The sequence below is a fragment of the Mustela lutreola genome, chromosome 9 (assembly GCF_030435805.1).
Source record: "Mustela lutreola isolate mMusLut2 chromosome 9, mMusLut2.pri, whole genome shotgun sequence".
Lineage (NCBI taxonomy): Eukaryota > Metazoa > Chordata > Mammalia > Carnivora > Mustelidae > Mustela > Mustela lutreola.
Window position 1 is genome coordinate 69,436,539 of NC_081298.1, and position 17,382 is coordinate 69,453,920.

Genomic DNA, 17,382 nt, shown 5'->3' on the forward strand with positions numbered 1-17,382 from the left:
AAACTTCAAAAGTCCTGAACCCATTATCCTTCCAAGAAACATATTTGAGTAAAGAAATCCATGAGCTGTTCAGAGGGCGAGATTACAGGAAACGCAGCTTTTAAGTGCTGGCGGTTTGAGTTGCAGGGAAAGGAACAAGGAGGTTGGGTGGTGGTAGGGCCTTTCATGAACTGAAAATTGGTATAGGAAGGACAAGTAGAGAATCTGGCAACCCTGCCGGGCACTGAACTCACCTGAGAATGGGGGAGAAGGGCTTCGGGAATGCTGCATTTACAACAAAAACATACTTACAGTCACAGGACACACAGAGTTTTTCAAACTCTGGTACAGCTTTTTTTTCCCCCCTCAGGGGTTTCTCTCTTATGTGCACATACAGGTACCCACACACACACGTACATGTTTCCTGAAAGCAAGATTCGAAAGCCCTGTTAGAGTGGCGTCATGGGGAGCAGAGTCTGTGTCATCAGGGCTGTCGCCTCTTCATCATTGGGAGCGGCCTCGTCATACCCAACGAAAACAAAAAAGAACTCTTTGGTGAACAGCATTAGAAACAGGATTGGAATGAAATTTGGGCCCTGGACCTGAAGAATAAAGGCAGTAGGCCTCACGTAAACTAGCCAGTTGCCCCAAAGAAACTCAATCTTCCATCTGTCTCTTCCAGCTCTGCTGGTGGGGAGAGGGAAGGGTAGCCCTTGGGAGCCCTTGAAGCCTGTTTGGTACAAGCAAGGCTCTGTGTCCTCAGCCAGTGTTTGAAACAGAGAACACTAGAGAGTTTGTGCATGTGGATAAAGCTCTTACGTTTGAAAGGTATCCACCTGTTCGCTTTAATAACAGTTATGCTGACCGATCGCTAACTTGAAGGCATTGCGTCTCTTGTGCTTTATCTCGTTTAGGCTTCACAACAGCGCCGTGAGGTCATTTCTCTTGCCCATTTTAGAGAAGATAAAAATTTAAGAGGTTCACTGATCTGTCCAAGGTCACACACTAGCAGGACCTAGATTTAAACGAAGGTCTTCTGGATTCCAGAATAAGTTTTTATCTCCTGTCCAATGTGCTGTATTATTCAGAAGTATGAGACCCTGTTTCTGTTAACTACCCTCGAATTTAAAAAGAAAGAAAGAAAGACCCTGTTTCTGCTCTCCAAATCATTTTGGTTTGGCCACCATGACCCTTGAGGCTGTTGTGGGGAAGGCAGAGGAGGTGTGCCCCCGGGCTCTGATAATCTAAATGTGCCATTGCAGGGGCAGGGGATGGGAAAGGAAGTGATTGCTTCCCACCAGAAGGGGTGCAGTAAGATTTTGCAAAAGAAGTGATACCTGAGCAGAGGTCAGAAGAAGAGGGGTTCCCCAAGTGTAGAGGGTGAAAGGACATTCATGCCAGTGAGAGTGAATTATGTAGGCAGAGGTGCTAAGAATGAAACAATGGTTGGTTTGACAGAACATATGCAGTTGACCCTTGGACAACTCAGGGGGTTAGGGGCTCTGATCCTCCCACCCCATACCATTGAAAATCTGCGTATTTTGACTCCCCCAAAGTTTAACTGATAGCCTCCTGTTGGCTGGAAGCTTTGTCTTGATAACAAAGTTGATTGACCCATATTTTGTATGTTATATGGATTGTATTCTGTATTCTTACAATAACGCCTAACTTTTTCTTAAAATTTTTAGTATTTCTAGGCTACATAGTTCCTCTGTGACTTTTTCAAATTGACACAAATCTCCCCCCAATTTTTCCCCCATGTATTTATTGAAAAAAATCTACATATAACTGGGCCCGAGCCGTCCAAGCCCATGTAATGCAAGGGTCAACTTTATAGCAAGATTTTTCTTTTAAAATAGTGTAGGGTTAGGTCTCTGCCTTCTCACCCAGACTGCAGAGATAACCTGCAAGGTAGGGTTATAGCACCTTTGATCAATGGATGACCGTTGCCCAAAAGCAGATAGCCTTGCGGTATGAGAAACGTGCCATGATGGCGGGGCTTTCTTGAGTAAATCTGGTGAAGGACTTGGGAGTAAATCTCATACAGCTTCTTTAAACTCGACCCAGCTCTCAAGATGCCAACTGCCAAGTTAGGTAGGCACATCTAGAGAAGGCTCACCAGCCTTTTTTTATCAGCAGGAGAGGTTTCAGGGCTTCTGTTTGGTACAAGGTACTGCTTGACCTGCGGCAAGTGAGGAGAGGACTGGAGCTGGGTCCGGGAATACAGAGGAACTGGGGGAGCCTTGGTTATGTCAGTAAGGGAGAGTGGAAGGGGCTATTAGCTGGACGGTGAAGTCATTCTGAGACTTCTCTGAACACTTGCACTCTGATTCTTGTGAAATGAGGCACTCACACAAGGTCAGTGGACCTTATGAAGTCCTATCAAAAATACCTCCCTCGCATTGCCTGAGAAGGTTCTCTCAGCTATTCTGTCTTGTTATAAGGATTAAATAGTGTAATACACGCAAAGATTTTAACATTAAGTCTGGCCCTCTGTAGGTGCTCAGTAAGTGTTCACTGTTACCAGCATCATCTTCATTGTTGTTGCTTCACCTTTAACCAGTGAGAGACTTAATGGCTCCAATAGCGAGTCGCACTTCAGCGTGACTAGGCTGAACTTTTCCAAAGCTTATCCAGACTGAGGATTTCGAGGCAGTTGCTTCATCAGATCTTAGAAAGAGCAGATTTTGCTTGGCGCCTGGGTGGCTCAGTCAGTTAAGCGTCTGCTTTTGGCTCAGATCATGATCCTAGAGCCTGGGATCGATCCCTGCTTTGGGCTCCCTGCTCAGTGGGGAGACCGCTTCTCCCTCTCTATCTGCCTGCTGTTTCCCCTGCTTGTGCTCTCTCTCTCTCTGACAAATAAAATCTTTAAAGAGAGAGAGAGAGACTAGATTTTGCAGATAACCCTAACTGGAATGCAGGATCTGCCACTTGCTAGTTTTATGATCTGAAGTATGTTGGGAAACCTCACTTTCCTCATCTTAAAATAGGGATGATGATAATGACATTAGAATGAAGATTTAGTGAAGTAAATGAACTAGAGTGTCTAGACTACATGGTCAGCGCCCACACACAGTAGGCATTCAGTAAACCTCAGTTCCCTTCCTTCTGTCTGGGCACACAGAAGGGCAGTTTAGGTTCATGTCGGGAAAGACACAGGTCAAACCCATTTCTGCTGGCCCCCATTGCATCCCAGCCGGACCATATTTCCCAGACCACCCACCCTCCTCTCTGCATGTCTCCCCTTAGCTCTTCGTAACAGCCTATGGTTACTTCCTAGAGCCCTAAGAAGCATTGGCTGATCGGCCTGTCTTTCCTATTCCCTGTAGGTTCCTGTGGCCTGAGTGTGGCTTTTCTTTCTGATTTCCTGGTACCTATCCCAGCGTGTGCTTGTGCTAGGCTCTCAGTAGATGTCTCCATGCCTCCTTTAGGAAGTTCGGGTGAGCAGAGACAGTTTGGGTGATGTCCAGCCACTTACCTGTGAAACCTTCCAAGAAAATTGGAACAGATTCTGAGGGTAAATATAAAGAGGGAAACACCTGTTAAAGCTCAGCCATCACTCTAGGAAACAGGGTGAAGCATGGGGAAGATCTCAGAAGACCTGTTGCCTCCTCAGAACACCACGTTCTAAACTCTTCAGGGTTCTCCGGGCTTCCTGAAGTCCCGTGGTGTGTATCATCCTCACTTGAAGGTCCTTTCTTCCCTCCAGAAAGCCATTCCAACTCCACCTCCTGCTTAGCTTCTCTGTGCTGCTCACAGCCGTGTGTGCGCCTCCATGGTACCCCTGGTCTGTGATTATAGGGTTATCGGTCTGGCTTCCCTCCAGATCAGTGATTTCCTGTGAGCCAGAGTCCTGTTCTCTGTCACCGTCTCTAAACAGAGCACAGACCTGACAGTCACACTGTGTGCAAAGGAGCAACTGGAGATTCTCGGCCAGGGTCTGGGAAGCCCTGCGCCAGGGGTTTTGGGTGTGTGTCATGAACCCCTGAAATTATATGGGAAATTGTCTGTATATGTTTGTAAATCCGTTTCTCTTTTGAGAGAGTCTACAGTATACATGTGATCCTGAAATGTTTTCATGATCATGCAAATATTAGAAACAAAAACCAAAACCACACTCATTTAGGGATTTTCTACATACTTGTAAAGCTTGTGTTTTAATTAGCTGGGAGATATCTTTATGCTCCCTGGATTTCCAGGTCTGAGGTACAGCTTGGAATAGCCCACAGGCTCCATCTTGGAGCCATGGATATGGCCCTGGCTTGGGTGCTATTGCTTATATATGCTGGAGGGTCCACCTCGCTCTTCTGAGCTTTGTTGTATGCTTCATCTGTTAATTTGGGTTTATAATGCCCTCATGTGCTGCAGAAATATTGCATGATAAAGAAATAGGGGTGTGCAGGTGTTTTATTAGTTGCCCAGGCTATTGACTGCAGGATGCAAGCTTTATGCTGACAAATGTGTCATTTCTTTTTTTTTTTTTTTAAAGATTTTATTTATTTATTTGACCGAGATCACAGATAGGCAGAGAGGCAGGCAGGGGGTGGGGAAGCAGGCTCCCTGCTGAGCAGAGAGCCCGATGCGGGGCTCTATCCCAGGACCCTGAGATCATGACCTGAGCTGAAGGCAGAGGCTTTAACCCACTGAGCCACCCAGGCATCCCCCAAATGTGTCATTTCTCATGGTGCGCAGTGCTGAGAGTGCAGTAGGTGCTCAGTAAAGATGAGATTAAAATGAATGTGGAAAGGGTTAATTGGAGTGAAAGGTTTCAAGGTTCAGGTGTCAGCATGGTCTGTACATCCTGTGGAAGGACCTTGTGTTCAGGCTTAGAACACAGCTGGGGCTGCTGACGACATGGTTTTCAAACAATAGTAAAAGTAAAATGACCATTGAGATTCCAAATCCATTTGCTTTATTTTCCAGAAGAAACTGAAGCTTAGAGAGACAGAAGCACTCCTACTTCTTTTCAGAAGGGCTTGAGTGTCCTCCTCTTTACTTTTAATGGAGACAAAAAAACAACAACAACAACAAAAAAAAAAAAAAAAAAACACAAAGAGAGAGAGAGAGAGAAAGCCCAAAACAAAACTCATTGCCTTATATCATCAATTTGTTGTCTTTTCTTCTTAAAAATGGGTCAACATTCACACCACAGTCTTAATTCTCTCATTGAAGCCCTTCAGAGGCTTGGGATCCTTAGAACATGCTGATGCTGTGCTGGACACAGGCACATTGCACTAGGGAAACTTTGTATCTCCAAAGCATCTTTGGAATGTTCTCATAGACAGGTGAGAACACTGAATATCGATTATTGCTACCACTGCTGGCTCAGCTGAGGCCCAGAGAGGTTACTGTGACTTGTCCAGGTTATAAAAGAGTGTCCAAAAGCAGGATGGAGATCCGGGTGTTCTGATTTTCCATTTTGAATAGCCACTAGAGTCTCTGTCACCAAAATGCAACTGTGCTTGATTCCGGCACATTTACTGGATCAAACTAGGAGATTCTACCCATGGGAAAGATAGATTTTAGCTTAAGATATATTCTGCTCAGGGCTAAAAAGACTGTTTTTATATCCCCTCACACTCCAGGCCACATAGACCTGGAGAAAAGCTAAATGTCATCAGATCCCTCCCTGCCCCCCAGTAATTAACAAAACAGTAACCTGGAAATGTATTTTGCTTAATGTGTGTGTGTGTGCGTGTGTGTGTGTGTGTTGACTATAATCTATTCTTCCATTTTAACAATGTGCAGTGAGAGGAGTTTAAAATTACATTTAATCATCATTTCACAATGAGTGATAATTAAATATTACTTTTAAAGTAAGCTCTTTTTTTCTGTAATTGCATTACTTTTCTAAGGGGAGATTTTGTTTTGCTCTTTAACCTGATTGTGTGCATTTGGAAAGTACCCTAGCACAGGGTATCCGAAAACAGAAAATTCTGGCACTTTTCCCACTTTCCATTCTTTCTCCTGTATGGATGCCAGATTCCTTTGGGAAATCATCATTTGCTAAAGGTCAGGAGCAAAAGGAGGGGCATTCTTTAGTGTACAGTTACTGCTAATTAGAAACTAAACATCTGTAACCATGTCAGAGTTATTTGTATTTGAAAAGAAACATTTTTATACAAGAGCCCAGTTCGGTAACATAAAATACACACTAACTCATAGTGTGTGTGTTGGAGGGGTTGGGGACAGACAGATGGGGAAGCTTCCGACAAATGACTGGGCTGAGTGAGGTCATTTGCTAATTAAATCTCAAAGCATTTTCAGAGTATTTTCTTTTCTCTGTCAAGTGAAGTTTTCTCAATCTCCACCCCCACCCACCCACCATGAGCCAAAGCAAACATTTCAATGTATTTGCCAATTAAAGATTAAACATTTAATCATTTTAAAGGAAAAATAAGTAAAAAATGGGTGATTTGGCAGAACCTAGTCAAAGACCACTGGGAAATCTCTAGCTACCCACTGTAACATTAGCTCTCAGCATTTTACAGTACCATGTAAGGTAAGCTCTTCCCCATCCGTAAAGTGTGTGGTGATTGACTTATCTCACAGACCTACACTTGTAGGAGGAAAAAAATGACACAGTGCTTGACTTACCACTCCCCATAATGAAATTGTTTGGCTCATTCCAAACAGAAATTGTATAGAAATTGTGCCTGTTCTTTTATTATCATACTAAGATAAATGTCAGTGATACTCTGGGTATTAGAAACATTTCAGTCATAGGCTTTGTCCCTCCACATGCTAAGCCTACCATGGCCCAGATCCTACCAGTAATTCTTTTTGGAATACTAAGTAATTTTGAAAACAAAGCAAGAGATTGTCTCTTTCTTTCACAGAGTCTACTATCTTCTAATCTTCCCCATCCTTGTCTCTGAGTGTAAGATATTTCTATGAGTTGAGTTACTTTTTAAATTGGGTAAAAGATCAGGAAGCCTTGTGAGTTCTAGATAAGAACTTATTTAAGCCAAGACCTACCGTATTGGGCCTTCCCCTCAAATAACACTATCTCTGTGAAGGCTCTCAAGTGCACAGTTTCAACAAAATGGTTGTGGGCTCTCAGATTCTGAGTGTTTACAAAGTTAAGAGGCCCTTAGATGACCTGCCTTTCCAATGACCTCTGTAGAATCTAAAAATACCACTTGTCTCTGACTTTCACTGATTTAAGAACTGGCTTTTATTCAAGCTCTTTGGGTGTGAGTCATCCCAGAGGCTAGGATTCAGTGACTTAAGGGTCCAACTCTTCTCTTGACAATAAGTTCAAGATCATATATTCTGTCATTTGTGGCACTACCCAGTCTAGCCAGACCCATTTCTCAGCCTGAAGTTCCAATGTTATTTCGGAGCCTCTGCTTTAGTCAGAGCACATCTACCTGTCCCTTGAGCATTTATACCCTTTCTTTATCTCACTGTTTCTGGCTGAAACAACTTCCTGGTTTCGGCCTTCTTAGAATTATGCTTGCTTTCCTGAGTTCTATCCTTCTCGATACCACGACCTACAGTCTTATCCTCACGTAGCCATAATATGACAATCACTTGCTTATCAGTTTCCCAGAACGGTCTTGCGCTTTTGGTCATCTTCTCAAATGTACAGCTCATCTTGCCAACCAGAGTATAGGCTCCCTCACAATGACTGTTTTATTTCTCTTGGCACTTATCGTTTGTTCATTTTGAGTTCCCAACGAATAGTTGTTGATTGTTGAGGAGGAAGCTGTTTTTGCTACTACCTGTTTATTGAATCATTCCCAGAGCCGATCTGCATTTATGCCTGTGATAAAACCACAGATATTAATGGTATTTACGTGAAAAGGAAAATCACCTGTAGAGCTAACAATAACCCACACATACAATCATTGGCATAAGGGAAGTATAAAAAAACACTGGGAACTCCTATCTCCCCCAGCTCAGTCGTCCCATCTGGAACTAGATAGAACATTAGCATATACAAAGGCACGAATGTGGAAATGAGTATTGAATGACCTTGTGTTTTTGTCTCCCCAGATGCGGTCACTCGCCTGTCTACCGGTCCCGTGAAATGGCAGCTCGTGCCTTGGTCCCGTTTGTTATGGTAGATGAAATCCCTGCTACCATCCAAACTCTGTTGGCCCAACTCCCCAACAACACTGACCAGTGTTTCCGGCAGAACCATATTCACGGGACACTTCTCCAGGTAAATACAGTTACTCTGTGTCAAACAGCACAGGATAAAGTTTGATTTCTCATGTACTATTAGCAGGTTAAGATTTGATACACAAGCTTTTGCTTTTTTTTTTTTTTTTTAAATTAACATATAATGTATTATTAGCCCCATGGGTACAGGTCTGTGAATCACCAGGTTTACACTTCATAGCACCAACATAACACATACCTTTCCCAATGTCCATCACCCAAGATACACAAGCTTTTAACTTTATCTGTAGAACTTTTTTCTATTGCTGAAAGAAAAGGTATTTCCTAGGTTTTTTTGTTTTTGTTTTTCATTAAAAAACATTTAAATACAGCATCACACTGTGATTCAGTCAGATCATCTTTTGCAATAAATCCTGTTTTACATAGCAAGCTTTCCCATTCGGACTTACCGCTCTGAACCACTTAGAGTTTTGTCTTTTCCATCAAGTGCCTGCAGAACGTTCTGGGCCACTCCCTGTTCAGGGTGAAGCTGTGGGCATTCCTTGAAAGAGAAGTTAGTACAAGACACAGAAGGAGAGTTATACACATCACCGGGAATTTCCCCAGCAGTGTAACACCATAGCACATGGAAAGGTCAATCCCACTTTTCTGTTTTCTCTGTGCTACAAGAAAGACTTTCTATTTTTAATAAATATACAAATATATTTATCACTTTTAACATTTCCTCTAGAAAGGACTAAAGTACAACAAATGAATGAGAAATAGACTTCTTACTGAAATTGTTTTTTTTTTTTTTTAAGATTTTATTTATTTATTTGACAGAGATCACAAGTAGTCAGAAAGGCAGGCAGAGAGAGAGGAGGAAGCAGGCTCCTCGCTGAGCAGAGAGCCCGGTGTGGGGCTCGATCCCAGGAACCTGGGATCATGGCCAAAGCCAAAGGCAGAGGCCCCAACCCACTGAGCCACCCAGGCACCCCTGAAATTGTCTATCTTAAGCCCTACCTCTTACCTAGGAAACAGATGGTACTGGTGAGATCTGCTCACGTGTCTGCCGGGGTCACTCATGATGGGTCGGCATTGGAGGGGGATTTAAGTATCAAATCTTGTGCCTGGTTTGTGAGCAGAGTTGAGAGATGGCCTTGGGATCTCAATATATGCTCTAAGCTTGAGGTCTGCACTGCCGACACGAGAGGCTAGAGTGATTCAGAGTATGGGACTCTGGAACCAGACAGGCTTGGCATCCATTTCTGATCTACTACTCACTGCCTACACTTCTGTCTCTTCATTGTTTTTATTAAGTTTTTAAATTTTAATTACAGTATAGTTAACCTATAATGCTGTGTCTTCATTTTTGAAATAAGGATAATAGTAATGTATACCTGTTATGGATTTTGTGAAGATTAAATGAACTAATGCATATCAAGTGCATAGAATAGCACCAGGTACATAATATGGTATATAGTTACTTTTGTTATTATTATCCTAGCTTTAGTGAGCCTGTTCTATAATGGACACTAATATTTTTAGTAACTGATTCCCTCTAGGTGAGAATGAATGCAAGAGAGACCTATCTTCTTGCCTTCCTTCCTTCCTTGGTCACTGTAGTTGTGGAATGCCTCCAACATACTGCTGTGTCTGTCAGAACAGTTGTTGCATTAAAGGAGTCAAAGGCCAAAAAAAGGCCTGAACTTGGGCAGTGTAGCGTGCACACGGCAAGGCCATCTGACTCATTTTGGGGAAGCCAAGGAAAGTGTCCCAGAGAAAGCAACATCTAAGTAAAGAGCAGAAAAAAACTAACCAGGCCGAAGAGGGAGGGGGAATCCTTCTGCAGAGAGAACAGCACATGGCAAGGCTCAGGGTGGGTGAGAAGTTGACCCACCTGGGAACTGCATGCTTCAGTGGGACCAAGTTCCGGATTGGCTGGTCTTGCACTGGTCTCAGGGCCTCTTTAACCACGGGCAAGTTATTGAAGATTCCAAAGAGCTTTTGTCTACCAATACTTAACTAGACTCTAAAACTGAAAATCTTACAGCACAAGAACTCACAAGCACACATTCTATTAGTCATTATTAGAGTGATGACATCATCACACACCTTGTGGCCCCAGCAGACTCCACTGTGTACTGCACGAGAAGGAGTGGCCTAGTGGTGTTTTGGAAAGAGTTTGATCTTGCAGATCTGAAAAGAGCGTGGTGACCCCCCAAGGGTCCCAGGGCAGACCCTCTGGTCTGTGTTGTATACACTGTGGGCCTTTGGTGGTCTCTTCGGGGAAGACCCTCAGGCACTCGCCTCTCTTGGTCCTCAGTATATCTCAGTGATGAAGAGGAGACGGGGTGGTATTATCTTGGTTTTAAACGTGGGATCCTGAGGCACATACAAGTTAGGTGACTTGATTCTGTCCAGTTCTGGTGCTTTGAAGGTTAGGAGCTGGTGGTAATGAGTAACAAAGAACAGGCTTTTCAAAGATGTCTAGATTCTGCAGCTGAGTTAGAAGGGGGCTCAGATTGTCAAGGAAGGAGTGGGGATCAGCCAGCGGATTTTCTTCCCTGCAGATCAACTCTTGGCTAAATTTTGTCAGAAGCGGTAAGGCTGGAATTGCTTCTTTGGCTGTCTTGCCACTTGTACAAATGGGCCTCCCAGCCTGGTTTCCCACACGCAGCCCTAACAGGTCAGGCCTTTGTCTCACCAGTCTGCCCGGCAACAAAGCATGGTCTTCTGCTCTGTCTCTGGGCTGCCTCTGATATCTCAAATTGACTTTCCTGGGACCCAAAGTGCGAAACTCCCCAGAAAGGTAAAAGCCCTGTAACTCCAGATTGGTTGTGGCTGTTGCTTTTGTTCCTGAGTGTTGGGAGGTGAAGGGCTTGTTGAAAACAGAGCAGAACAATATGGGCGTTGGGTGTTAGGTGTCATGTTCATGTTTGTCAAACAGATTCCTGTCTTTACCAAGATTGGTCTGTACCCTGGGTGAAAAAAGGAAGTCAAAGGCATGTGAAAACCCTTCTGTCGTGTCCCATTTCGGTGTCTCGTCTGTGTCGTAATAGTTCGGTTTCACTCTGTTGTTCTTTGTGAGGAAAGCTTAAGGGGTTAAGATGGGGAGGGCTTTTTTTCTCTTTCCTTTCTACAGCTTTTGGATTCCTTCTCCACATAAAGCCACCTTTGAAACCGATAAAAGGCTGCACCTGGAAAAGAGGTGTTAGGGATTGAAAGGCATGAGAATCTCCATGGGACTTTCAGAGCCAGCTAAATAAATATAAAATAGCCCCCCTCCCTTTTTTCTGAAAGGAGGAAATCATTTTGTGAAAGCAAGTTCTTTCACAGAACTTTTTCTTGAATTACACATTTTGGCTTCTTTGAAAAATATTTACATAAATATATCAAACCTCAGAGTATTTCTCTAAGATACCTTGAAAATGAGAACTATACTGATCTCTGAATTTTCTGGAACGGTTGAAGCAAGACTCAAATTATAGGACATGCATCAAAAGAAGACATGTGGGAATCAGTTTCTTAATCATTTTAAAAACCAGAGGTTTCTAATTGCAATGCTGACAGGGATAGAAGTAACACACATGAGAAAAGGTGAGATTATGCAGCCCGTTGGTAAGAGCCAATGGTAAATGACATTAAATCTCCATAAAGGCTAAATAAGAGCCATGGACATTACCTCATTTGGGAACAACACTGGCTGGCAGGGCTACCCTGTCTTTTAAGTAGAATTAACCGTCTGTTTTTGTTGCCAAAATTCTTCATGTTGGGGCCTTAACATTATTACTAGGTTACTTATCACTCCTAAGAAATCATATTGGCATTCAAAAAGTTCTCTTATGTTGAGGAAGCATTTTGGTCAACAATTACAAGGCAAGATTTATTCTGATTCTAGGGTACTTAGCTCACATTTTGGTGTTTCATAAGGAAATAGAGACCATTTTAAATAGAAACTTGAATTTTGAGGTTTTTTTCATTTTCTGTTTTACTTCTTTTTCTCATGATATAAACCTGTAAGAGGTGGTCCCTGCTGTTTCTTTACTGAAGCTCTTCTGTGAATAAAGAGGACAGTCAAGGTAATTTGGCTTCTATTGAAGCAGAAAAACCACTTTTGCATTTATATGAAACTTCTAGGCAAAGGTATTCTTTTTTTCACCAGTTAATCCACATAATACCCACAGTTCTAAATATCCCTTTGCCGGTATTAAATTTTCTCAGGTTTTGCCAGCATCATCTGTTGAACACCTTGTTTAATTCTCTTACTTCTCCACCTCCTTCCCCTACTACCCAAATTTGGAGCCTTGATTTTTGCACTTGGAGAATCCTAAATCACTTTTCTGGCCATGAAGCTGAGTGGCGGTACTGCACACTTGGGTTGACAGGAAATATTAGCCAGCATGGATTTCAGACAGCCTAGGCCCACGCATTTGGTGAGTTTGCGATAAGAGAAGTAAAATTAACATTTTTGAGCACCTCCTGTAGAATATAAATCACACATGTAAATTGCGTGTGCGATTTCATTAAAACTCTCAGCAATCCTGCCAGGTGTTGAGAAATCACTCCTGATAGTTGATGTGAATAACAATTTTTTCTGCCTCGGGAAACCAGACAAAGAATCCCATCTCCACTCTGTTTTTAATCCCTTGTCGCTCAGTTCTGAAAACCTGATTCGATGCTAGAAACAAAGTAAATCAGTGTTATAAAAACAGAGGGACAGAGGAAGTCAGTGAAGCCCTAAGGGGCTACAAGTAGTAAAAGACTTTCTGGTTTTTTTTTTTTTTTTTAAATATTTTATTTATTTATTTGACAGATATCACAAGTAGGCAGAGAGGCAGGCAGAGAGAGAGGAGGAAGCAAGCTCCCCTCGGAGTAGAGAGCCCGACGTGGGGCTCATTCCCAGAACCCTGGGATCATGACCAGAGCTGAAGGCAGAGGCTTTAACCACTGAGCCACCCAGGCGCCCCAAGACTTTCTGTTTTTTAGTGTAGTTGACACACAGTGTTGCATTAGTCTCAGGTGTACAATGTAGTGACTCACCAGCTCTACAGGTGATTGTATGCTCAGCACAAGCATAGCTCCCATCTGTCCCATTACATCGCCATTAGGAAATTATTATGTTCCCTGTGCTGTGTCTTTTATTCCCATGACTTCCTCATTCCATAACTGGAAGCCTGTACCTCCCACTCTCCTTCACCCATTGTGCCCATCTTTCCACCCCCTCCCCTCTGGCCGTGATCAGTCTCTGTATTTACAGGTCTGATTCTGCTTTTTATTTGTTTACTCATTTGTGGTTTTTGTTTTTTAGATTCCACTACAGCATTGCACCTTCCTTCTCTCCACTCATCTCTTTCTCATCATTTCTGTTTGGTCTCTTATTTAATATTCTGAACCTAAAAATACAGAATCCTCCATTGGGACCTATGTTGTAGCCAAGTTTGAAGTTGCCATACCTGCGTCATCCTTAAGGGTGTGACAAAACCTCTCAAACATGGACACCCACAGGAATTGTGGGCTCTGGGCCTGGGAGCTGCTGGGAACATGAAAAAGAGGTCAAGATTGCATTCAATTCAGCAGACTCAGACCCAGTTCTAGGTACAGGTGAAGACATGAGTTTGCCTTTAAGGCTCTTACCTCCGAGTCTGGGGAGCTGTGGGTTAGAAGCCAAGTGAGCCAGCTGAACCCTCAGGGACCAGGGAGCATATGAATAACAGAAAAGAAGATGAGGCAAAAGATAGAGCTGCCAGATAGGGCAACAGGCATGAAAGGAAACGGAGACTAAGATAACAGTCTGTTTTAGTCTAGAATGTTCTGTGTCAGGCATAGAGTTAGGATCTTTATGGGGGTGGGAACAGCTGGGCTGGGCAGGACAGCAGGAGGACAAAATTAGAGGCAGGTCTTGGCATTACCTTTGTGGAAAACAAAAGCAGAAAACCAGGAAAGAAAGAAAGTCAGGTCAATTCAGCCAGCTACTTTTCTGAAGGAAAAATTTCTTCAAGTTCAGGAAAACAGGGATAAGACCAACCTTCCTTAACTCTCTGTGGCAGAGAGTAGTGGAAACAAAAAGAAAATCAATGATAGAGGTAGTCTTAAGTATAAATTCTGTCGGCATTTTCTTAATATCAGGAAATGAATGTTTTTAGAAAATGTATTTTTTACTAGGTGCTGCCCCAAAACATAGAGTTGAATTTAAAAGAATGATCGATTCCATCTTTAAAAAAGTGACCATGTAAGACCACACCTTTTGCTTGAGAAATTCTATCTTTTTCACATTTCTTACAAGTACAAAATTGTGAAACATAAAGTAGAATGCTCCAGCAGCCCAGAAATAGAACACTGCTTGATAGATTCCATTTGGTGACTTAAGGTTGGCCTACGTCCATTGTTTATTTTATACACAGAAAATAAAATTTCAGAATGGAAAGTAAAAACAAAAGCATGAAATTACGCTGATGTTGTAAGTTATAAATGGATTGCTGGTCAGTGTGCTTTTTTTCTGGACCGAGTCATAAAGAAAATGCTCGCTCTGGTCACTAGTGGCCAGATTCATTCTCTCTCTCTTCCCGAGGACTGGTGTTCATGTGAAGGGAGAAAAATCTTAAGTTGCTAGGAAGGTCTCCAGTCCAAGAAGGGCTAAGGCAGCAATCCTCCAATGGTGTGCTCGCGAATGTGCCAAGTGTTTATTGATTCCTTTAACTCTCAGCAAGTCTGAGTGGGGCTGAGCGGGGCTGGAAGTTCTAGGCAGTCACCTGCAGCTGGGAGCCGTGGCATCTGTTTGTCCTGGGGTGCCAAAGAAAGATTATTTTCTGTGTGTGCCTTGACGTGAAAGGGATTGGGAAGCACTTTAATTTAAAAAAAAAAAAAAAAAAAGGAAAGAAGAGCTAAACCTTGTTAAATCTTACCTTTTGGCAATATATTCCTTTCTGGATCTAAGCCCAGAAAAGTCATTTTTAATTAAAATGCTACTTCTGAAGATGAATTAATCCTTTCCTTATACATATCGAAAGGCTTTTATTTGGTATGTGTTACTTAGGGAGCTTTCTCTGGGTGGAGGAGACAGCTTTTAGCTGCCAGGTCTGGAGCATTGACTGTAGTGCACTGTCACTGTCCCAGCCAAAAGTGCTACTGCTTTTTGTAGTGCTCTGTACTCCTGATATGCAGAATTTTTAGATTTATCTGAAGACGTGACCCCAGGCTTTTGTCACTGTTTGGGATTACAGTGGGGGAAGTAATAATGAAAAGAATATATATATACACACACGCACGTGCCAGTTACTGAGTCCATATATAGTGTGTGTGTGTGTGCGTGCGCGCGCGCATATTTTGAGTGCCTGTGGAGGCGCCTCTGAGTGATTGGTATTATACCCATTGTACTAATGAGAAAACTGAGGGCAGGAAGGGTTTGACTAAACCCTTCACTAAAGCTATGCAGGGATAATTTAGCAAAAGCACAGCTGGGATTCAAAGCTTTCAAGCTTGTGTGGTTAACTGCCATGTTCTACCACTTCTCCGGATGAGAGAAGGAACATTCTAAGGCTAAAGTGACACTGTCTGAGGCCTTCAAGGTGTGGAATGAAATGGAAGTTGACATCGTCTACTTATCTGTGCATTCTGCTGACTGAGTACCAACCACATGCCAAACACTGTTCTAGATACTTGGAATACATCAGGGAACAAAGGAGATAGATCCTTGCTCGCAAAGATCTCTCCTCACAGACCTTGTATGCAGGAGGTAGGGAGACAGACCAAAGAGTAAATGATATTATAATAGAATTTATTCTAATTTGTTATGGTAAATTATATCATTTATTAGAAGGTAATAACTAATATGGACAAAAAGAACAAGCAGAGTAGGATAAAGTGAATCAGGAGGTGATTAGAGAGGAATGCAGATGGCACTATTAAATGAGGTGTCAGAATAGTCATTGTTGAAAAGGTAACATTTGAGCAAATCCCATTAAGAGACAAGGAAAACCTTTTTTTTTTTTTTTTTTAAGTAAAACATAAACTTCTTTTCTCCTGAAACTAGGTTTGTTACACATGTCTGTACATTCAAGATTACCTTTAACTCTAAGGACATGCTAACAGAGGAGGCAGTGAGTAGTGAATAAACAAGGCCAGGAAGGATGCTTTTACTTTAGAAACTAGAATGTTCTATGAAGTCTCCATGCTATACAAGCAGATTACTGGGGACTGTGGGAAGTCATTTCCCAATATAAGCCAGTCAGTCTATCTTGGATCCCATGAGCTTAGGTAAAGAGGAAAGCATCTAATCGTATCTCCTGTTTTCCAGGATGATCTTTTCTGTAACTCTCTGGACTTGGGCCTTAGAGATGTGCAGTAAACAGAGAGAATGTGTACTTGTTCTTTTATTTAGCAAACACTGAGTGCTAATTAAGAGCATAAGAGTATGCCAGATGCCATGGAAGATACAAAGAAAAGGTAATGTGGAACACGTTCTTTACCCTCAAGAGGCTTATAAGCTGAGGCAGAGAACAAGCCATCCACACCACAAACAACTACACAAAAATGCATGGCCGTGGTGTGGGCCCGGCATGTGGCTGAGAGCACACAGCCGAGAGGAGAGCTCAGAGAAAGCCTCGTGGGGATATTGGGTCTGGGATAAACCTTTAAAGAATTTTCTCTTGTTGGCATAGGGACTTGACATGAGCCACAGCTCAGAGGGGGGTCATGCTGAAGGTGTCTGCGGGCGACAGTGGGTAAGCCTGTCAGGCCTGGAGCATGTTGGAGAGGTGGGCACAGGTCAGCCCTCAGAGCCCACTAACGCCAGGCCAAGCCATCTGCATGGTGTCGGGCTATGGCCTGTGTCAGGCCATGGCCTTCAAAGTGAGGTGTGCAAGATGGTAATGTGTGTGGAAGAATAGTTTGGCACGTTATCTGTCTCTCTCATCCTTTCCACTGCTTTTGTATATCAGATGTATAGTAATGTACATATCAATAGGGTAGTATGTAATTTCCAAAGAAGTAAGTATGTAAAAGCTGCACGCATATGCTTGAAGAGGTTATACCACATAAGCGGGAACATGGCCTCTGGAACCAGTTTGTCGCCACATAGATCCTAGCCCTGCTGCTTGCTAGCTGTGTTGTTTCAGGTAAGTTGATTTCTGTGCCTCCACATCCGCCTCAGTAAATGGGAAGATACCACTTTCTCATGGGTTGGTTGTGGGGGAGGTTAAATGAATTCAGACACGAGCGGTGCTCGCCATGGCCTCTGGCGTATGGTAGGCGGTCGGTGAACGTTAGCTGTCGCGGTTCCTGCTTGCTGCTGCT

At 42.9% G+C, this 17,382-nt stretch overlaps 1 protein-coding gene and 1 long non-coding RNA gene across 9 annotated transcripts in view; one reads left to right on the forward strand and one right to left on the reverse strand.

Annotated features, from left to right (window-relative positions):
- THADA (THADA armadillo repeat containing) overlaps positions 1-17,382 on the forward strand; it is a 329,451-nt gene that overhangs the window by 164,395 nt on the left and 147,674 nt on the right. For all 8 annotated transcript variants that reach the window (XR_009344817.1, XM_059134619.1, XM_059134620.1 and 5 more), the window contains one exon: positions 7,981-8,149. Coding sequence is in view for 7 of the 8 variants with exons in the window: in XM_059134619.1 (XP_058990602.1) it covers positions 7,981-8,149 (169 nt within the window). In the remaining variant the exon portion in view is untranslated. The remainder of the gene's footprint in view (positions 1-7,980; positions 8,150-17,382) is intronic.
- LOC131808541 (uncharacterized) lies at positions 7,637-14,252 on the reverse strand. Its single transcript, XR_009344818.1, has 5 exons — positions 13,726-14,252; positions 13,545-13,621; positions 9,989-11,288; positions 8,559-8,650; positions 7,637-7,747 (listed from the first exon to the last, which is right to left on the reverse strand). It is a non-coding gene; the product is annotated as an uncharacterized LOC131808541 (long non-coding RNA).